Source organism: Leuciscus leuciscus, assembly GCF_965113295.1.
Source record: "Leuciscus leuciscus genome assembly, chromosome: 20".
NCBI lineage: Eukaryota > Metazoa > Chordata > Actinopteri > Cypriniformes > Leuciscidae > Leuciscus > Leuciscus leuciscus.
In genome coordinates this window covers 6,881,914-6,906,119 of record NC_138744.1, presented here as the reverse complement: position 1 = coordinate 6,906,119, position 24,206 = coordinate 6,881,914, and the positions used below count along the sequence as shown (strand labels likewise).

At 37.3% G+C, this 24,206-nt stretch overlaps 1 protein-coding gene across 1 annotated transcript in view; it reads right to left on the bottom strand.

The window, feature by feature from the left end:
- cpne4a (copine IVa) overlaps positions 1-24,206 on the bottom strand; it is a 63,857-nt gene that overhangs the window by 8,114 nt on the left and 31,537 nt on the right. Inside the window, exons 3-13 of the mRNA XM_082148968.1 lie at positions 21,120-21,299; positions 20,155-20,226; positions 19,636-19,710; positions 14,650-14,733; positions 14,477-14,566; positions 8,858-8,956; positions 7,262-7,348; positions 6,939-6,998; positions 5,531-5,664; positions 4,115-4,169; positions 1,771-1,822 (exon numbers count right to left, since the gene is read on the bottom strand). Of these exons, the coding sequence (XP_082005094.1) occupies positions 1,771-1,822; positions 4,115-4,169; positions 5,531-5,664; positions 6,939-6,998; positions 7,262-7,348; positions 8,858-8,956; positions 14,477-14,566; positions 14,650-14,733; positions 19,636-19,710; positions 20,155-20,226; positions 21,120-21,299 (988 nt within the window). The remainder of the gene's footprint in view (positions 1-1,770; positions 1,823-4,114; positions 4,170-5,530; positions 5,665-6,938; positions 6,999-7,261; positions 7,349-8,857; positions 8,957-14,476; positions 14,567-14,649; positions 14,734-19,635; positions 19,711-20,154; positions 20,227-21,119; positions 21,300-24,206) is intronic.

The window sequence follows — 24,206 nt, the reverse complement described above, 5'->3', positions numbered from 1 at the left end:
ATAGGAATAAAAAATAAAAAATTCTACTAAAATAGAAAACACCTATTTTTAAGCATAATAAAAGTGTAATGATATTTCCCAAAAGTAATGTTTTTACTGTATTTTTGATCAAATAAATGAAGCCTTGGTGAGCACAAGGGACTTTGTACTGTCCCTAAACTTTTGAACGATAGAGTACAAAAAATAATAATAATCTAATAAAAATGATAGAAAACTTGTGTTATTATTTCAACTTGAATGTGTGACTTGAATTTGTGACTTGTACAAAAAGTAGTGCCAGAATTCAAGGCTACTTTTGAAAGGTTATAACGGGGAAAATTAGAATGGCGGTAGAATGGTTTAGTCATCATTTCAAACAGCAGGGTAATGCTAACCAGTCAAACCTTGACCCTTTGTCTGTAGCAAGATGTTTACACCCCACTGCTTATAGGTCTACAGATGAGCAAAACTTTTTAAAAGCTTGCCAAAGGAGTGACTTTGGATGAGTCTGAAAAGTGGCCTCTTTCATGGAAAGCAAACAGCCATGCTCTCTAGACGCCTCGCCACAGCTTGTCAACAACAGGTTGTCAATATTTAGAAAGGAAAAATTCTTTATAATTGCACACCAATGTCATTCACGCTATCCAAGCGCTTTGTGTGTCTCGTTCGGGTTTGTTGGAACCGCATTACTGTCATGACGGATTTTCCAGACAATACCAGGGCGTAAAGGTGCGCTCTCTGCTCGGGGGAGATTGGCTGGCATGTGTCCTGGTGTGGCTGAGAGCCATTTGCTATTCCTAGAAGAGACAGGCCTGGCTGGTTGATCAAAAGCTGAGTGGTCTGTGCTCATTCTGGGCGCCACCCTGGTGTGTCTGCGCTGATAGAGGTGGTACAGAAATAGCAAGGGAAATTAAATGACACCAATACACTGGAGCGATGATCAATTTATCCTCCTCGTGGCCGAAGACAGGGATGATGGAAAAGCCAAGTACCAAACAAACTGGAAGCAAACTAAATACAAAATCCAATAATTTGCAACTTCTGACCTGACTTCCACAGTAACACCATCCCAAAGAGAGCTAGGTTACATTCGAATGCAGAGATCGCTCTGCAGCGGCTTTCTCACAATAACAGAATTATCATTTATATTACTTTACTGTCCCATCTGTTTCTGTGTTTCTAGCACTCGCTGTTATCATATTTTCATCTTTACTTTCTGATAGCTACCACCGTTTTAGGAGACAAGTTTCAAACTTTAAACAGGTTGTGATGATTCAAGCATACCAAGAGATTACGTTCTACAAACAATCTTGCTTTTGCAGCGGAGGGCAGGAAGAGACTTCTTCTCTGTACAAGAAGTTCTGAACTAATGCAACCAGCTACAATAATTTCACCAGGCCTTAAAACATTTTGTGCTGACAGTCATTCTCGCCTGCTGTCAAGGCCCAGAGAGACTAATTATTGGGGAAGGGGAGTGTGTGATGATGACATCATCCAGGTCTCCCTCCTTCAGACATTCCCCTCAGGCTGTATATTTTATAGCAGCATTAAACATTAATGTGTCCACTTTTGTCAATAGCGTAGCTCTGTAAGTCAGCTTTGTATATATTGATCTCCTCTGTGTGGGGTGACAACACTACTGAAGGGCTGTTTGACTTTGCCAATGTTATGTTGAGGCTTTGAGTTGTTCAGTCCCAGTTGGCAAAGGTCACATTGGGAAGTTAATGGATCTGTATTGACGAAATAAATTAAGATATACGGTCTAGTATTGGAGTGAATGCTCTATCACACCTGCACATTCTGGGTTGTCCTCGTTGAAGTTTACTGCAAAGTCGTGTGACACCTGTGAATTAAAAAAGAAAAGAAACAAAATTCTTATTTTTGACATCAATAATGTACTTTTCAAGAATAATTCATACCACACAGTTGTTAATTCCTTGAATTTGATTGGCTGAGCGATGTTCCAAGAGTGCTATATACAATCCATCAGCAAAGGGACTTTTCACTGCCATTTTTCAGTGACTATTTCTGCAGGTTACATCGATACACCAGTAGGTGGCGACAATTCGCGGTTTTATGAGTGAGTCAGATCCCACCTTCACTCAAAAACACAGGCTTTATGCCGAATGTCACATTAACAAACAGGAAAACCAGTCTGCATACACTTGTCGGAGAGTGTTAACGGCAGTACTAGCTGATGGCGATATCTATGGACTTTTAAGGTATTCAGCAAACCTAGTTCTTTTTACTGTTGGTGTTTTATTCTATTTAAATATCTACATTTTAGTGAGAAGGAGAATAAAATAAAATAAAACTTTTAGATATCAATCTGCATATGTGATGAACATCGGCTATGCGCATCTTTGCTTGCTCCTTTGAAGGTAACTTGAGTAAAACGGCTCTATATTTAACGAAGCACATACAAAAGAGATTAAAATATTAAGTCTTGTTACACTTGTAACTTGTTATAGCACTTGTATACTGTTGCTGGTCTGATTGCTTCTATTGTTCTCCTCATTTGTAAGTCGTTTTGGATAAAAGCGTCTGCTAAATGATTAAATGTAAATGTAAAAGACCAGACCGGAAGCGATGCAACCTGTTTTACAGAATAAGGAAGTTTGTTGCCCATAACCCCCATTAATTTAGGAACTAAACATGACTAAAAATGACTGCCTTTAAGAGTGAGTCACTGAATCATTCAGTCAACTGATTCTTTCAAAACACTGATTTATTCAGGAATGATATGAAACACACCATGAGGGGAAATCCAATATATTACCGCAAACTGAACGGTTCTTTTGGACGGTTCGTTTCAGTGAACCAGTTAAAAAAAATGGTTCATCAGTTTTTTTTTTAAGTAATCACGCAATTCTGACATCCTGCATGGTGTGTGTACACTCAAACACATTAAAACCATAGGTAGGCACATTTTTATATTCATTTATATTATGTTTATTGTCATCAATCTTAGATTTCGATCGCGTTTGATTAGGTGTATTGTTGATTCAAGAACTGCTGTGATTGGTTGAGTGTGATTTTGACTCCAGAACTTTTGAAATCGGATCCAGAGCGGTTAATTGCACAAAAAAAAAAGAGTTAGCAAAAGCAGACATTATGGTTTTAGGAACACATTACTCACTTTTGAGTTTGAAAATTGGACACATTTGAGAGACCAGTTCATTGATCAAGTCAAACTGATTCAAATGATTCAGTCTGATTTGGTGAACTGGTTCAACCTGTTCACTGAATAAACCGGTTTAGTAGTTCGTATTTTGTGTTGCTCGGAGAATCAAGGGCCCTATTTTCATGGTCTAAAAGAGTTGTCCCTATTCTCTTAATGAGTAATGGGTGTGTTTTGGGAGTCTCATCTCCCATTCCCTTTAAAAGCCAGTTGCGCTCACGCCATGGTGGATTGCTATTTACATGACAGAATTTTCAAGCGGAAAGACTGAACACTTCTCCAGAGAGGAAACAGAGCGCGAGCAAACCATCTACGGGACAAGCCGTACTTGATTCTGATTGGTCAACTTCTGAATTTAGCAGTCAAACATTTTTATGTACTGACTGCTAAATTGTATAATTATCCCAAGCATCTGATTTCTTACATAGCTGTGCTAGTGTCATATCTTAGCTATCACTTTGCTGTCTCTATCTTCTCACATAATAAATAAATCAAACTTAAATGAATATTTAATATAGATTTATTTATTTATTTATGTGAAGTCAGTAGTCTTGAAGTAGGCTAAGCAGGATAATGTACATTTAGCTGGTCAATATCGCCGGTCAATAACCCCTTCAGGGGGATTCAATACCCCTCGCTTCATTTTGTAGGCCTAAATAAACACAAGATTTTCCATATCAATGTTTGAAATACTTAAAAGAGATTTTAACAATAAGTCTGGAGTGAGGGTGTCACATCCAGATATTCAATATATCTAATCAAAAACGCTTGAAGCTTAAGATGAATATAAAACACTCTCAGCCCAGCACAAAGACACATTATCTGTCACAGAGAAATTAACCTGCTGATATCAGTTCATACATTACTCCTGCAGAAGCCTAGTTAGAAGTATCGCTCAATATTCATCCCGTTAATGAAAAAAAACAAAAACGCTATAAATGCTAAAGAAGTTACCTTGAAGTCCGGAGGTATTCGAGCACCAAAGCCAAACGCCGGGAACATTTTGTCACTGCACGGAAGTGAAAGCGGACAGGAGATTAGAGCTAGCAAGAATTGAGGATCTTGGGGATTAAATACCAAATTTCCTATCATGCTTTCCTTTCTCAATGGCCTCTGATCACTGCTCATTTGTAATAGACACAGATTTGCATAATTGTTATTGTTAGTGCCTGACAAATCAGCATGTGCTGTGATTTCAGATTTCATCCCAACCAAATGGCTTGATGGATGTGAATCCATCTTGTTCTAGAGTGAGGCCATAGCTTGACATGGAGCTGGAAATTAGTTTTTTGAATGACCTTTCAGAGAGCTACAATAACAGCTCAGTTACAGTGGTAAAAATGCTGGGATTTAGAACGTTATACAAAGACTGCTTCAGGGTTTCAAAAGAATCAACTGTTGAAATTCAAAAAGTCACAGGTCTAAAAAACAATCTTTAATTAAAACATGCCTATTCTGTGAATTACACATTCCACTGTTTCTCCTGCAAAAAGGCAGCAGGTAAGTGAATTGGGATCAAAATAAAATCATGTTTTTCATAAATTCCAGTTAACATCTTTCTATTTACTGTTTGAAGTGAAAAGCATACATATATGTATTGTGTTCTGTCTTGGTTACGTCACTATAACTGATTTCCTGTTTAATATCTGAAGGTTAGGGAATCACATCGTAACATTGCTGTGTCTGAAACTATAGCCAGCAAGTCAGTCACTGACTTGGACTTACACACTAAAAAATGCTGGGTTGTTTTAACCCAATTTTGGGTCAAATATGGACAAACTCAAACATTGGGTTAAAAATGTAATAAAAAAAATGTAACCCAGTGGCTGGGTTTGTCTATATTTGACCCAGAATTGGAAACTAGTTTCAGACTCACTTCCAAGGCACCATAACATCATGTGTAAGTAAATATACAACCTGCATACTGCCCTCTTTGCCTCAGGGCTTTCAGTTTTTCACACACACAAAAAAATTGACATAAAAAACCTACTATCTTATGAAATATTTATTTATTTATTGGAAAAAACATTCTTTGGTCAGAATACATGGCTACTTTTGAATGTCTGTCAATGGAGAATGATGCATCCACATCTACAAGGTTTTGGAACCATGCTATCCAACCAAACCTTGAACCTTTGATTCATTCACTTCACTTTTTTTTCCTTTTAGACAGACTACACATTCACTTCATCACACACAAAATAAAACCCCAATGCTGGGGCTCTACTTTACTCACTATACTGTCAAAATCCTGCACACTCTGAGAAAGAGAGCTCACATATGTGTGAACCTAAACAACTGTCGTGTGAAAAAAAGTCAAGAACCTAGAGAGCAGAAGTTGGGATTTGATTGGCTGTTCAGCCGGCTCACCTGTCATAGTCTTGGCAAATCTCCCCCACTGCGACTAAAGCTTTCAGATACTCGTTTGGCTGGTAGGGGTGGATGTAGTGTAACGAACAACTGTTCTTCGGATCCCCATTAGAGGCTGTGAAATCAATCGCTACCTGAAAAGACAAGCAGCAATCAACGTGGAGCTTTCAAGCTAATTACTTAAAAAGTATACACCACATGTGGATGTACTCTACAGAGCGCTGTCTCCTAACAGCATTGAAAATAAACAGCTTGTAAGAGCTGTAGCACTATAAAATGCATGAGTTGGGACTATGTATGTACATAAAATATACTTGGTTATGACACATATTTCATAACACAATATTCATTATAGGCTATATACCAAAAGAAATACACCAAAAGCCAAAAGTTTGGACACACCTGACTGACTGTTTCTTATAGACAACCAAATCATCTAAAGTAATGGTTCTCAAACATCTTCAGGAGGACAACCAATAAAACAAAAATTGCGAACCATATAACACTCCTAATCAAGGGGAAAGTAATACCTATAGTGTATAGCCTATTTCTTGAAATAATCTCTATCACCAACCCAAAAGCTTTATTTTTCTTTTTTTTTTATTGCATTTAACTACATTTATCACAAATTATGTTGACATAATCATATAATTCAATGACTCAGGCAATTAATTAAAGGTTGGTGCTTTTGTCAATTATAATTTTAAAAATCAAATTAGTAAGTTCACAGGTTGAAGTACAGTCCACGATTACGTTATTTTTCAGCCAGTGAACCCCCATGGATTCTATAGCATTCATCTAAAGTGCCTGAACCAACATTTAATTAACAATATCCCTGAAAGTAAGATCCTCTCCTTGGTAACAAAATGTTCTATTTTAGCAGAAAAGGTTTGTGTAAAAAAATTAAAAAAATGCAGGTCTACCATTATGCTTTCTAGAGAAATATCAACACTTATTAAAATTGCACGTTATATAAATTCATTAAACAAGCCGAAAGCCTTTAATTGAAACTAATTATAAAAACCTTTCAGTAGACCTTACATGACAACAATTCAGAAAGATCTCATAGTGACAGATAATAAATAATGAAACACTGCAGTGCACACAGTATCATGTGAAAATCACATTGCTGTAAGCAGGTGAAACAATTATTGTTTTATAAATTATGCAAAAACTGAATATTTAGAATGACACTTTGTTTTTCCTGTTCCCATTAGTATGTACATATTAATGAATAATAAATCACGAATGCTCTGACTAATAAGAACATAATTCATTAAACAAAGCTGGCGGCTATGCTAATGTCAGAGAAAACAAATTATAATGGATGATAAGTTTTATTGATATAAACACAGATGAATTAACTCCATCGACTAAGAAAACACGAGTGGTATCTGCCTGGACTTACTGTAAACTGTATTTGGCAACCTCCCATGATGTAGTCCAGAAAGGAATGCATCTTAATTATCTGTGGACACAAAAGGACAGGCTATCGTGAATTCAAGCTTCTCATCACCAACCATGATCAGAATTAAGTGGCCATTTACAGAGCCAGGACATTTTAGCCGGATGTAATGACTTCTAGCTGTGTGAAGTTCCCACCTCCATCTACTGTAACCATCAACGCCTCTGCTGACAGTGTGACACTGCCGCTTTTTGAAATACACGGCATTCGGGGAGACAAGGGCCAGATGTCCTCTAGAGAGCATCATTATATGATGAAAATATTACCTTGCACTGATTCAGAATGACAATCCCAGAGTTCTTGTAATTCTTCTTCTTGACTTTATATTTGGGGTTTATGCATTCCCACTGGACCTGTCATTGTTTAAAAAAAAAAAAAGTAAAACAAAAAACCATTAGCTTTCCATCAGTACGGATTGGAGTGTTTGATCGAGACAACCTGGACAATGAGATAGCTTCATTAGAATGTGTGAGATGGTGCATAATCGCTTCCCGTTGGAGCAGCAAAACAAGAGCTCCATAGACAATAGACTCAGAAAACAACAATTTTAGTTATAATAATGAGGAATGATGTCAAGCCTGGAAGCGATGTTCTAAAATAATTAGCAGAGTGTGGTACTGATGCCTGCGGTATTGAGATACCAGCCCAGAGCGCTGGGACTTCACAAGTGAACGAGGTGTCATCCAGCTGTAGCTGTGCATTTTAGCGGAGTTACAATTAACTGACAGCTTAAAAGACAATGGCTTATTGTTATCAAAATCAGAAAGAGATGCGGTCTTAATCAAGTCTTTAGCAGTAATGGGTAATCATGGAGCCATTTTTAGTGTTTAATAGGGATGTACTAAAAAAAACTCTAACACCTTACACAGAACAACATCCTCATTATTGATTATAAAGGAGGATGTGCTTCTTTTTGTGTGAATTTCCAACCTTAAAAATGCCAATTATCCTGTTTGCTTCCACTTTCTACACAGCATAGTGGTCTTGAAATGCAATAAAGCGTAAACTACAAATTAAAGTTTTGCCGAATGACTTAATGGACACTTAGAGATCTAAAAGGTACAGGGATATGAACTCTGATGTGATGTTTTTAGTGTGTTCACGTGACATTTAAAGTGTAAAGCAACATGGTGTTTTGCAACAGACTTACAGATTAGCGTTTCAAAGTCATTCCATCAGTTGTCATTAAGGTTTAAAATGATTCTAATTATGCAATTATTCCACTGAAAATTCCATTAGAGCACATTGTTCGTTTCAAAGCCAGTCATTTTGAGTTTAATTATGTTTTTGGAATGTGAATGTCAGGTCCTTCTTAGAGGGATTTGGTTTCAAAGTCTGTAGGCTATGTTTGTTTGTCTGTCTGTCTATCCATGCATCTATATCTATCTATCTATCCATCTATCTTTTACATCTATCACGGTAAAATTATCTATCCATCCATCCATCCATCCATCTATCTTTTACATCTATCACGGTAAAATTATCTATCCATCCATCCATCCATCCATCTATCTTTTACATCTATCACGGTAAAATTATCTATCCATCCATCCATCTCAGCAGTTTAGGTCAGGGACACTTGAGGTAATTCTCTACAGAATGTAGAAGAAACTAAACTGACTGTGACCCACATGAAGATCTCCTCATGCAACCTCATTTCTCTTTCATCTTTCACTTTTGCTGATTACTCTTTGAACCAAACTAGTTCCTTCTCATCATTAGCTTAACTTGCTACATCTCAAAGAGCTGTTTCAAATAAAGCCAATTGGATTTAAAAAGCTGCTTGGCTTGTAGATGTGTGGTGGATGTGAAAGTGCTCAAATAAATTGCAGTATTTTTTATAACAAGTTTAAAACCGTTACCTGTTTTCCATCCATCGCCAATCTCATCTCTTTGAACGTAGCTTGAAACTCCCCAATGAAATCGTGCTTTCCGTTCGAGTCCCAGTCCCAAACTGTACACTGGATGTCAAGGGAAGAACACAACAAGCAAAAAATGATCAAAGGCAAACAACAGATATTAATAAGGCATCTAAAGCCCCATATCACAATCTTAAACCTTGAACTCGATTTCATTTACATTCCAGATATTAAATTAAATTAAAACCCATATGGTATGTGTTGGTCCAGTTGTTATTGTGTGATTCAACCTCTCTCACTTCTGCTTTTTTCCATTAAATTTTTTCATCACATTATATTTCTTTTCTCTTCACACTCCCCATCCCCCTCACATAGATACATATATTTGTTTCCTCTATGTCTAGTTTGGATACCATTTTTTTCCAGCCTTCCTCTGAAGCATACATAAAAGATATTCTGAGGGATGGGGACACCATATCCTTGTTGAACCCACTCTGTAGTTGCCTACATACGGTCCACAGAGAGCGCTGAACACCAGAAATGTCTGGAACCCGAACACACAGTATACAGAACTGGAGCAGACTCACCATCACTGTGCCCCATGCATCCATGCATTAAACATAAAGTGACATGACAAATTAATTAAAGTTTGATGGTTTCCTGCAATTTCTAGGACAACAAGGTAACTTATAAATAAGCTGACTTATAAATGTTGCTGTAAAATATGAAACCAGAACATAGTGTGGTTGCTTCTCATTCACACTTATCTTATCTCACACGTCTTATCTTGAGCAATTTGGTAACCACATTATCATACTTTTATGATGCAAGACGGAAAGGAGCTATATGCAGAATTCAGAAACCCTTGTTATTGGCGACACCGGTGGCCATTAAGAAAACTACAGCAAGCAACTTACTGCTCGTGCCCGGACTTGTGCACACGTAACGTACAAGAGACTGAAAGTGATGCCCCAATATGACCCAATATATTTACAGCTAAATTCTTTTTCACATAAAAATCAGTCTACAGGCTTTCATAGACAAGGTAGGAAGTCAGGGAAGGTCTCGTTTTTTAAGTTTCATTACAAGCTGTTCACACATGGGCAATACAAAAAGCAATTATTACATGAACATTTTTATATATAGCCCCTTTAATGGATATTTTTATCCCAACATATGCCAAGACAACTATAACTAAGCCAGCTTGACACAGCAACAACTAATGAAGATAGTCGGAGGCAGGACTATCTGTATGTCCAACCAATGGAAGACAAATTTGTTTGGAAAAAAAAAATATATATATATATATTTGCAATTCTGTTTGGTGTCATTAGTGGCCGTGAAATTACACACTTCAGCTTTAAAGTAAAGAATAAATGAATAAAAAAAATAACTTCATTCCTAAACCATTGAAGCCGACTTTGAGAATGAATTTTGATGTTATAACAAGCTAAATTTCAAAATGCAAACATCAAAGAATATACTTCATAATACTGTAATTTGCACAACATTTAGGGGACAAAAACTAAACTGTAAAATTAAGCAGAAAGGTATGAGAGGACAACTAATGGTAAAACATTTCAGGTGTGATATTCACATTATTTTCATAAATAACTATACGATTTATAGTTCTAAAAAATGAATAATAACTTTAAGTTTTGAAATAAATGCAAAATTTGTTAAACTAAGAAATATTAGTCATATTTGCATGCAGAGAAATCATTTTCAGTCAAAATATGTTATTACAATTTAAAATAACTGTTTTCTGTTTTACTAAATTAAATAATTACCAAGTATCCCTGTGATGACAAAGATGAATTTTCAGCAGATTTATTCAGTCGTTAGTGTCACATGATTCTGATTTGGTGTTCAAGAAACATTTCTTATTCATTTTCTTATTAAGAAAAGTTTTCATTTTTTAAAAAAAAACTAAACTAAATTTTCAAGATATTTTTTGTGGAAATTTAAAAAGAACAGCATTTAATTGAAATAGAAATCATAAATGTCTTTACTGTGACTTCTACTGTCAATTTAATGCCATACTTGCTGAATAAAGGTCTCACTGCCTCTTAAAAATCTTGAATGGTAGTGTATGCTAAGCTTGTTAAGAAATGGACATCAATTCAAGTTACAGCTGTCCTCAAAAGGAGACTTGTGTCACGATTCCTGACATTTTATGTTTACTGGATCTCTGAACCACATTAAGAACCAAACAACTGATGTACCAACAGCCATGTTAAGCACCCGGTAGAAAGACTGAGAGATTAATGTTCATGAGAGAGTCTGGTTCATCATTTTAACTGACTGTTCCTGTTAGAAGGAGGGTGAGATGTCAGTGTACACAGCAAGAAAAATGAAATCAAAATGCTTAATATTTCATTAGCCCACAACAAATACGCTTCACTGGAGTCATAATAAGTCCTGTCGAATATTGGATGGGATTCAATCAATCACAGCCATTACGAGTTAACCACACATGGCTCGACCACGGCACTCCTAAGTGTTCAGTAGGTTCTAAAAGGAAGACATGTTTCCCACACTGAGCGTTGTTGCTCTGAGTGGTGAGGCAGCAGCGCTCTAATGGACTCCTAAAGGGCAGGTCTGTGAATGGGGTGAGCTCCAGCTGTGAGTAGTGTGATTCTGCAGATGGCATGGAGGATGGCTGGCACTAAATGAGCCTGAGTCGTTTGCTGTATTAAGGTCTGTGTTCTGTTAAGTCATAAGTGGGCAGAAGGGAGGCCACACGCAGTCATATGCTGATGCACTATATGAGCAGAAAGAGGCACACAGGTGCCCTTAAGAGATGTTTATAGAGGGACCAAAGCATCTTGTTGTTAAACGGACTCAGTTCATTGAGTACACAGACTCCAACACCCCAGTGTAACACTGCGCTTTAAAGTACACTACCAATACCATTTTGTTTTGATCTATTTAATGCATCCTTGATGAGTAAGTATTATTCTACAAGGATGCATTAAATAGATCAGAAGAGACAGGGAAGACTTTTACATTTATAAAAAAATAAATAATAATAATTAAAAAAAATTTATATATATATATATTTCAAATAAATGCTTTTGAACTTTCTATTCATAAAAATAATCATGGTTTCCACAAAAATATTAAACAGCACAACTGTTTTCAACTCTCATAACAATGAGAAATGTTTCTTGAGTACCAAATCAGCATATCAGAATCATTTCTAAAGAGTCATAAAGTAAAAAATACAAATAAAATCTTACAGACGCCAACTTTTGAACTTTTAGATATAATAAGTCTATATCTAAAAATCCAGCAGTTCATATGTTTTTACTATTGACAAATTAATCAATGAATAGGAATAATATAGGAATTGTTGCTAGTTGAGCAGTGAGGATAAACATGGTTTGTGCTGATAATAATGTTTTGTGAATTATTGAATTTTAAGAACATGAACCTTAATTCAAGAGACATTTTTAAACAAAAAAATTTATATATTTATGAATAAAATACATAGAAGAATAATAACATTTCTATAATGTAAAAATCTGGACAAATTACAGCATTATCCAAAAAAAAAAAAAATTTGCAATAAAACTTACAATTATTGTATTAATAGTATCTATAGTAGGCACATTTTATTATATATCATGATTATAATAATTTAACAGGAGGTACTTTAATTCAGATTCCTGCGGGAATTTACTTTTAATATTAAATTAGTGTGCTTGAACACATTGTTTAGCTCAAACTTTCCCTGAGTAATTCCTTTCCCAATTAAATCAGGCAGTCTTTGATGAATATCGAACGAATAAATGAAGCAAGAGAAGGCAAGAGACCAGAAAGAGGAAGGCAAATTAGGAAATGTAAAAAACACATGGGAAATCCTGGTGAATCATTGCTTAAACACATGATCACCAAGCCTAATTATCCTGAGCCATGAGTTCCTGCCCCAGATATCTGATCTCAACACACACGGTGGTCCAGCAACACATGAATTTCAAAGTAGTATGATAATCAGCAATGCTCGTCTGTCCGAGTAAATGCGACCTCACCAAGCTTGTCTAGCTCTGGCCAAGAAATCATCTACCAGTAAAACGGTCAATTCTAGATTAAGAACATAATTTAAATAGTGATATTAAAAGAAAATCTGTTATTTTATCTGTTATATACAGTATTCTGTAAAAATAAGACCCTCTTTTTTTGCATTCCGATTCTGACATTTAAAGGCACAACAAGAGATTTTTTTCTCTTATTCCGTGGATATCGCCTATTTTCCTCCACTTGTTACCACTGTTTTTCTGCCACCACAATGCGCGTGCAACTGCAGGGACATAACTGTGACGTCTGCTCCCAAATTGTCTATAGCTTAATTCTATACTCTCCAAATAATGGTAAAATCTCCATTAAAGGGATAGTTTACCCCAAAATGAAAATTCTGTCATCATTTACTCACCCTCAAGTTGTTCCAAACCTGTGTGAAATTCTTTCTTCTGCTGAAAACAAAAGGAGATATTTTAAAGAATGTCGGTAACCAAACAATTAATGGGCCCCAGTGACTTTTCACTGGAACAATTTTTCCATACAATGGAAGTCAGTGGGGCTGTCAACTGTTTGAATACCCATATTCGTCAAAATATCTTTTGTGTTCTCCAGAAGAAATAAATTCATACAGGTTTGGAACAACTTAAGGGTGAGTAAATGATGACAGAATTTTCATTTTTGGGTGAACTATCCCTTTAAACATGCTAAATATCGATGCCCCAAAACAAACAAAAAAGTACGGGCTGTCAATCTATTTAAGTATTTGTGCATGATTAATTTCACATTTGATCTAGTCATGTTGTTGCCATAAATTCCTTCTTAAAGGGTTAGTTCACCCAAATATGAAAATTCTGTCAGTAATAACTCACCCTCACGTTGTTCCAACCCTGTAAGACTTTCGTTCATCTTCAGAACACAAATTAAGATATTTTTCTGGACCGGCAAGTTTCAATAACATAGAAGCCTATGAAGGAGTGAGCCAGCTCTCAGATTTAATCAAAAATTTATTAATTTGTGTTCTGAAGATGAACGAAAGTCTTACGGGGTTCTAACAACATGAGGGTGAGTAATTACTGATAGAATTTTCATTTTGGGGTGAACTAACCCTTTAAGGCCAAAAAATATATATTATGTGCAGTTGTTGGGTGGATCAGACTGTGAGGATAACATAAAGCAGAATATATAAATATATATAGCAAAATACATGAAGGCAGACTGACAGATCTTCAGACAGATCTCACTTACACACAAAAAACTGATTCTATATTTCTGAAGCCACATCAAAATAGCCCGTAAATCTAAACATTGAAATATATTAATTAAAACAACTTTTCCCAAAGTGCTGAAGTGCATTTCAACTGAAGTGTAGTAGAGTTATTGATGGGTAAAAAGCAGAGCAGCTACATCAAATTACAAACACAATACATGTTCTTCTAAGCTTCTTAGAAGCTGCCGTCTGCCTGGAACATGAATTGCAAATGCTAATGTAAATGTAAAACTAAATTAAAATGGATCCATATATTTATTTGTTAGTGTCAGTCAAATACACATGACCACATATTCATCTCCTACAGCAAGTGTTGATAAATCATAATTTACCTTCAGTATTCTTTCATGGTCTCCACTACAGAGCGAGTTAAGGGATGTCTTGAAGGTCTTCCACATGGGGTTGAGGTTATTCATGATGGTCTGTGTGAAGAGAGGGGAAAAAACAATTCAACGTTGCTGAAGCACTATCACAGGGAGATCTTCGAGAGAAACGGTTATCCTACCTCTGTTCTGTGCACTAGCTGCTGAGTGGTGTCATCATTTACCCTGTAGATCTCTAAAAACGGATCTGACTTGCTGAAAAAATCCTGAGGGAAGAACAGAAGCATACAGATCAGCTGATGGCATTACAAACATGACCCATAATTTGATCCTGGAGAGATTTTAGAGGTTACGCTTTATTTCAATAGTCCACATCAGATATTTGACTAACTTTGCAACCACATTTCAACAAACTCTCATTAATTTGCAAATACAAATCACAGAGTATTAGTGGACTTTTAGGTTAGGGTTAGGGTTAGAAGTTGACATGTACTTGCAAACTTAAAGTTACTTATAGTCAGTAGAATGTCTGTCAAAATAAAGTTTAAGCAGATATTAAAGCTGCAGTTTTTCCTCTTTGTCGCCATCTCTGTTCGAAATCTGCAATTGCAGTTATTCGCGGAATTATCAACTTTACGTGCGTTGTGCCTCGGCACGGCACAGCGTGGATGAATCCAATGTTTTGAGGAGAATGTGCGGCTGTCAGTCACAGCGCCGGTGTGGATACTGGCATTCGCAATCACAGATTCTACTTTTTGGAAGTATGACCAACATAAGAATTTTCACCGGAAAATGTCGTCTGAACAAGTAAGTCCACTTTTGTTCTGACCAATTAAGGGAAAAAAGCATTGCAGTGAATCATGCTGATTAAATCTAACGATCGCTTATTATACTTTGTTCTCAAATTGTTAATGTTAACAACATCAGCATTGCGTGACTACATTTAATGCCCTTCCGATATTTATCCTTGTTTTTCACATGGGCCAGGTTGCTGTCTCTTTTTTTCTCCAAAGTCCGAAGTCTTTTGCGTTTTACAACGGGTGAATCTCCTGGTGATTGTCGTTTGAACCTTTCTGGATCCGCCATCGAATTGATAAGTTTAATTATATCAAGTGCTGCGAGAAAAGGCTATAAATCTCCACCTCCAACATCCTCACACGCAATATAGCCTACTAGCCGAGACTCCTTCTTTATGTGTACAGATGTGACGTAATGACGCAAAGACATGCTCGAATTTCCCGCGGAAATCCACTGGAATTAAAAACATTATTACAAGCTTACCATTCTGAATCGAGCTACGGCAAGCAGATAGTTTTGAACACTGGCTGGTTATGTACTTGCTCAAAAATATATTTTGGATAATTTTTAACCCAAAAAATCTACGTACTGCAGCTCTTATGATTGATTGACATGTAGTTGCAAAGTTAGTTAGTAGCATGTCTAAAGTGAACTATCAAAACAAAGTGTTACATTCCATATGTGTTATGCATCTAATATGCATTTATGTGACCCAGCAGCATCGTCACTACATGAAACATCGTTTTTTAGCAACTCGCTGTCTTTATAACATCAGTTTACTCACTGCTTCAGCAATACTGTAATATACATGCACTCCACTGCTCTTTCCTGGGATTGCACCTGCTCTAAATTCTGCCTGGCACTCTCAGTGAAAACTACCGTAATTGTGTCCTTGCTGGTGACTTTTCTGAGCAGCTCTCTGTGCAACCACTGTCCCCATCCCATCTCTGCTGCTATCTGTCTGATAGGGGTCTCTTCACCTGCTGGGAGCCAAATACTGAGGGGGTGGATGTTACATTAATAGCACCATAATAAATGCAAACAAATGTGTCCTGTTACTTAGTTTATTTATTTTTAAAATGTTTTTCAAAACAAATCCCTTTTATTAAGATTTAATAATGTTGACTCTGCAACGTAAAAAGCATTTAGCTATTAAATATGTCTGAATAATGACATTGTTCCTTAAATAAAATATAATCAAATGACCTACAGTTAATTAACAGGATAATAATTGTGTACAAGTAATTAAAATAAAATAAATTAAAGTAAAGTAAATAAATATTATAGGTAACACTTTGCAATAAGGTTTCAGTATTTATTAATATTAGCTAATGTTGATCTCAGCATGCACTAATAAATTTTTTATATTAAAAGTTGGGTTTTTTTATGCACTGTGAACTAACATGAACATTTCTATTAACTAACAGAAATATATATACACATACACTGAAGTTGGTGTGGGTAATAAAACACATTTTTCAGAATACTTACAGTAAGTAACATACCATTAAAAAAAAGAATCACTTGCTTAATGGCAAATCACTTTCTTAAATTGTAAACAATTAGAGGGACATACTGACCTAGACCACAAATATTTCCCTTCTTTTAAACTATTTTCACCACTTGTAAAGTTAGCCTACATAACATTAAATGTGCATATTTGAAATATGCATTAATATCTCCCTAATACTGTATAAATCTTAAACTAGAAAACTTATTATCTGCTGAGAATAAGAAACTAGCATTCATGTCTTTAAGTTTCCTACAGTTGCAGCTTTTCCTCAGTTAATTAGTCACTTTTCACTTTTTCTCAGAGGACAGGGGCAGGTATGCTGAATGATCAAAACTGCACTGAATTACCAGGAGCCATTTTCAGGACTTTCAGATCTTTCAGAACAACTTTAACACATAAAAAGAGCAGAACGCACAAAAGAGTCAAAACAGACACTCACAGCTTAACGTTCAAACATGCTGTCTACAACAGTAGTGTTCTCCTAAATCCTTATAGTCATTCAGTCAAAGTTAAAGACGGGGGAATGAAATAGCAACTATCAAAAGTTTTCAGAGAATTTTGACAGCCTGGGTCTCTGATCTCTCCACCAGTCTAGAAGCTTAATTAGAGTTTTAATAACTCAGATGCAGAGGATATGATTTTCACTGAAGGATTATGACTAAGGAGAAGAAAAGGGCTCTTAAATTAAAAGTGATTTAAAGAAGGCTTTCCTGTTCTATTGTAGTAGGGTGAAGTGTACCCTCGTTGTTCATTGGCAAGTGTTGCACAAAAAATCAGTGCTGGGGTTTCATAATATAAAACGGGAGGGGTTGGGTTACCTGGGATGAGTTAGCATTCATACCGCCCCTTTACGGAAGTTCTCCATTGAATGAGATAGTGTTTGGTGTGGTGTCTCTGTATAGGTTGACCCGCGTTTTTAGGTTGGTATTTCTCTTCAATAAAATGGTTTATTTTAATTTTTTTTAGTTTCTATAGATTTTCGATTAACAAATAGCTGCACGTTGATATGGTGAGCGACCATGCATATTACCGTGTTGTGAACATCAGTTCGACAGGTTGATTGCACGTCCAAGAGTTTCGTCGATTTATTATGGGGTGTAATGTACATCTACTGATGTAACAGCACTTCTGCCTTGCCTGGGTCTCATTTTCCTGGTGTATTCCAGATGTCATGGTCGAGCGTTAGTTAAGAGTTTCTGGTGTCTCCGTATCATTTTCTCAATTACCTGATGGCCCTGTCATACTACCATTTGACGTCTTGTCAAGCAGCATTGCGAGACGCTCCGTGTGAAACCAAGACACTCCTGTGGATCATTTGTTATGCTTGTATTAATTCCTCTTCTTAATTTTAGTCCCATGTAATTACCCTGCTGACAACAGTTTATTGTGTCTCCTAGAGGAACAGTATACTCTCTCTGTCAATCGCTCTCACTCTCTGCCTTTTTCTTTCTCAACTGTCTGACCGCATTTCCGAGTATGGGGACTTCAAGGCTGAAGTTTGTTTTTAACAGCATCCCTGATCATTTCCGTCTGATCTCAACAGTTTGAGCAGCTCAATTCATATTCCTCTCACAATATAATGCAGACTTTGCCAAGAGGCAAGGATGAAGGATGGGAGAGTTAAACTATATTTGACACGTGATAACAAACACAAGTCTTAATGCAAGAGAGCAGAAAACTGCTCAGCTGCAAAAACTGGACTGTTTAATTCTAGGAATCAGAGAGACTGTGAGAAAAGGTTGAAAAAAAATTACGAGTGTCTTCGATGTGAAGGAAATGATTCACTACTATTCAAAAGTTTGGGGTCGATAAGATTTGTAATGTTTTTGAAGAAATCTCTGCTCCCCAAGGCTGCATTTATTTGATCACAAGTACTTTAGAACTAGCCTGGGTTTCCCCATGCCGCCTTGAGCGCAGCGCGATTTTATTCCCGCTGCTAGGCAGCCTGGATACCATGGACCAGATTTTCACCTCAGCGAGGGGACCAATCACAGAACGGGGAGGGAGCAGCAAGACGATGACGACGTCTATGCGAAACACCGAAGCAGTTTGTTTATATCTATGGATCCAACATGGCATCAGACGCGAAGTTATCTTTCGATGCAGCCTTAGATAGTGTTCTAAGAAGTTTATTTCGTCTTCTTCCTCGTCAAATTTCTGTCGCTCTACATACGTCATCTGGTAGAATTTAAACGATTGGCTATGAGCTACGTACAGGTGCATTTGATAGACATTCGTAGCGCCCAATAAACGGCTCTGGGCATTCGTAAACCACGCCTCAAATACGAGAAAATGAACATGTGGTTCCCAGACCACGTCTCAATGAGAAAGAGGTCTGACGTTAGCCAGGCTACTTTAGAACAGTAATATGGTGAAATATTGAATATATTTGAACATGTACTCCTGTGATGGAAAAGCTGAATTTTCAGCATACATTACTCTAGTCTTCTGTGTCACATCAACCTTCAGAAATCATTCTTATATGTAACCTAATAATATTTGGTTCTCAAGAAACATTTCTTATTATTATCAATGTTGAAAACAGTTGTGTTGCTTAATATTTTTGTGACAATTGTAATAAAAAAATTTCAGGATTTTTTAATGAATAGAGAGTTCAAAAGAACAGCATTTATTTGAAATAGAAATCTTTTGTAACATTATAAATGTATTTTACTGTCACTTTCGCATCCTTGCTAAATAAAAAAATTGTACTGACCCCAAAACTCAGGATTAAATGGACCTCAGAGAAATATTTATGATATGAACCCTTAAAAAGCATCATATGGCATCATATCCTTGTTGTTATGGAAGATCATTTTATATTCTGAATAAACATATACACAGGATGTCTTCCTACCTTATCATCCAGCTTCCTCGCACTGAATGAGAGTTCAACATAATCGTTATTTCCTGTCAGCTCCTCAGCGGTGATCTGGAGAGATTGAGAATGATGAATTGTTTCCAGCAGAAGAGAAAACTGAATCAGAAGCTAACCATTTGTTTGACATTTGTTTTATAGATCTCGTTCCTCTCACCCACTGAGCCTGGCATGTTCAACTGTTGCCACTGCGTTCTGTCAGCTTGTATTAAAAAGCTCCTCTGGCTATTTTCTACCATAGAGCCCGCCTTCAATACCGCACCTGACTGTTTAGGAAGTTTCTTGTGTACATTGAAAATTTGTTCTGTTTGCCTGGGTTCAATAGTGGCATTGAAAATTCTAAGCACCTCTGTCATATAAAGTGCAAAGCTTTTAAAGGTTAGGCCATGAAACGCTTGCATAAGGCCATTTGCTGGTGTTGTGCACTGCTGGATGTTTGCATAAGTAGAGCGTGAGAGAGAGCAACCAGATAAATTTTGGATTTGGGAAAGTGCTCACCGTAATAGACGATTTCCCAACTGTGTTGCCCTGTTTAAGCAGGGCTTTGGTGAATTTTCTCTGGGAGATTATCTATTTGGAGAGAAATAAGATATATTCAGTCGGTCGGAGGCTGTCTTGTTTTGATGCTGCTTTTAATGGACAGAACACACACATAAAAACACAAATATGTGCAGAGAGCAGCACATAATAACACCTCAGGGAGAATTTGGCATGTAAGCTTAGTTCATAATTACACCAAGAAGTCTTATCCACTCCAGATAAATGCTTCATTATTAGTTGTTAAATATTTATAAATAGGAGTGAGTGTTTTATTCCGCTAGAAACTGTACGAGCGAGCGTCAACACCTCGCTCTCTCCCTTTATTAAACGCAGACCATTTCAACAATTATCCTCTCCTCTTCCCCCTCCAACCAAAACAGACTAAACTAAAAACAAACAACCCAGCTCCCCGGAGAGAAAACCAGACCTAGAAAGTGGCTTTGATGCAAAAAGATAAACACATGAATATTGAACAAAATGAATATTGGCATCCGCTATACATTATAAGCTTCTAGCCAATTCTTTACTGAGAGACTGCAAATCTAAACCATCTGGCGGAAGATCATGTGTCTGGTTTTCCATTTGCTCAAACTACAGATAAGAGAGTGGCATGGCCCATCTGGGCTGGCATTCCCCCCACACTGAGGCAGTTACACAGACATCTCACGTTTCACAATTCAATCAGCCGTAAAATGTCCGGAAATGCTTTTAACGGTGGTTGGTGTGATTATTTAATTAGAAGGCTTCATCTGATTTGGGCACAGTGCCGGCCCTACTCTTCCCTGACTGTGTGCAATCAATGATCACATAGAGATCCTGTTTCAAAAATGAGCATTTACCAAGCAAAACATGAAACACCCTAAATATTACACATAACATGCTTGAATTTCTATGCATTTTGTGAGATGGAGATGGTTGCTCACTTGGCCCAGTGTGCACTCAACGGCTCCCAGGCAGTCCGCCTCTCTCATGCCATTATGACTGCTGCTGATGTCGTAGAGCTCGAAACGTAGTCGCTGAATCTCTTCGAAGTAAAAATCCAGGGTGAAGACCTTAGAAAACGTGGGGTTTATACAACTCCGAATCACCTCCGTCCTGTCCACCTGTAAACATACCAGAAAACAAATACCTACTTGGATTATGTTCAGAATAGCACACTAACATACTGTACTACAATGCTACTATTTCTGCAGTAAGCACACAATGTGCAGGACATAAAACGTCTGTATTACGAGAAAGAAAGACCTATAATATTGCCCAAATGTACAGTATTGCACAGAATACTGCATCATACAATGCAATGCACTCAACCTTTCCAGTGTGATCTAGAACAGTGGTTCTCAACCTTTTTGACCCCAAGGACCACTGTCCACGATATTCAAAGGCGCCATGATTTTTCCCACTCGTTCGTTATTTACTGGATAAGGATTAAGGACAATGATTTTTATTCAAAGAAGAAGTCTTTTTATTCCATTTCTAACATACTTTAAATATTGACATAACTAGAATTTTTTTATTTGGTTATTTTATTATTTTTTATATATAAAAAAAAATGTTAACTGCTCTGACACTCAGAAATGCCGTGGTGACACAAATAAGATTTCGCAAAGAAAGAGTGAAAACACAGCCCAGATAGCAAAAGACATCTGGCCCAGTTGTGGCTCACATACCACATGGAATGACAGTGATCACTCAACCTGAGCGTGGCTGGCAATAGCATACATATCAGGGCCTCATCTGGGCCAACTATGGCACACACGGCTCAGTTGTGGCAGCAGCAAAGGTCACATGGGCCGCACACAGCAAGCCACAACTCACTAAAACCAGCTTAATGTGTGTGGGCCAGATACCACCCATATGATCTTTTCTGCTGCCAGAACTGTGCCATAGTTGGCCCAGATGAGGACCTGATATGTATACTGTCTGGGAGGGCTTATATATGCAGGGCTTAACAAGCTAATGAAACACAGCTGAACCAAATCACAACACAATGAGTCCAGGCAGAGAATGTCTAATAAGGGGAGAACTTCCACTCTCAGTAAACTTCCGGCTTCTGAACTGGTTGCAGTTCCACTCTGGTTCCATATGAGGGCGCTCACAGGACGAGTGCAGAATGAATGGAGGTCTATGGCGCTACACCCCTCAAAATCCACTTTTCTCAGGATATAATTTTTTGTCTAGTAATTTGAATGTTGTATTCGAAAGGAGATGCAAAGAAATTACACATTGCTGGGTGTTAGATTGCTGGGTAGTCACTTATTTGCTTTAAAAAGTCTTTTAAAATGTCAATGACGTCATACACATCGTACGACCAGAGATACTGCTTTACGGCAATCCTTCAGTCACTTTGGTGCTTTCGCGCTCTGCACTTTCTTTTCTCTCGAGGCATCGACAACACAGCTGACACAGGTAAATACATGTGCTAGAAGAGTTTTTGTTTTGTTGTTTTAAAAGACCACGCCGAAAAAACACACACGCACACACAATGCCATCAAGCGGTATCTCTGGTCGTAATCATTCAGTCCTTCACTGACCAATCAGCGTTCATTAGCAGAATGCTAGCGTGTTATGGGAAACAACAACTCAACCTGTAAGAAATCGAAAGGACATACAACTTTCGACCTATAACCCATGTTGAACTTGCAAAACCTACAATCAAATCTGAGATTTCTCAACGGCAATCGGGTGAAAGAGACAAATTTAGCCGTCTAACCCCATAGACTCCCATTCATTTTGCACTCATGGGCGATCGCCCCCAGTGGAACTCTGGTGGAACTACAACCAAAATTCGATACAATAGGACTTAATAGGGAGTGGCCAGGCTCTCTGTAGACGGGCTCTGGTCCAGGCAATCATGATGAGCTAGCCCAGGAGTCGGGAGAAGCACCCTCTGGAGGGGGTTGAATTAACATAAGAAATATCTTGATTTTTAGTTGTTTAAGCTTATTTTAATGCTTATTCTGTCTTGTATTTGTGTAAATTATCTTTGAGGCCCCCTTAGAAGTATTTGTTTGATTTGATTGACAAGAATTCTGCCCTTTTAACATAAAATCTGAGTAAAAATGCAAAATAGCTGTTCTGAGATAAATGGATATTCTGAGGTTATTTCTAATTGGATACCACTCATTGAACTAAACATTAGACTTGTGTCGACTTCATGCAGCGTTGTGCAGACCGATCGGCAGCTGACTTGAAGCAGTGCATGCTGGTTAGAAATTTTGTCCGACTTGAGACAGCACGGACGCCACGTGACTGTGACGTACGCCATCAAAGTACCGCGAGAGCGATTCGAGAGCAGCCGGCTGGTTCATTCTGCACAGCTTCTCCAGAGCGGCTGCATGAGCTCTGATGATGACACAACTGTTCCACGATTGGCCATATTCACCGCATGACGATCACGTGTTTTTCGTGTTTATTCTCACACCTCTAGTTCCACTAATGCTCACAAATCTTCTTTTTTATATATATAATAGTAAAAGCTCTTTTCATGTTATGCAATGTTATCAATATAAAACTGATTTAAAAAAAGTAGACCCCACTTCATTGATAAAACATTGACATTGTGCAAGTTCCCATACAATGAAAGGGAATCGAATAACATGCGGATATTGACATTAGTATATAATGACATATGTCTTTTTTGGGAGAGAAGTCTTTATATTGGCATTGGTTGGAAATGTTAGTCATTACATATTGCATATTGTGTCACTTTTTTTATTTAATGCACACACTGTATACTACTGTATTCAATTCAAAACACAGCCTTGGCTTCAGTTAAGCTGAAATCCCTGAAGTGGATATTCAGGAGTGTCTCTACTTACGTTAATCAAGTTAACAGCTTTCCAGGAGGATTACTAAAGTCAATATTCCAGCTGCTTGATAGGGAAGTAACAAGATGTTTGACAAGTGCTGATCAACTTAGACTCAGTGACCTGGGAAGTGACCTTAAGAACGGATCAATTTGTACTTTACAACCCCAATCCATTTATACTTATCTTACCATTAACCAC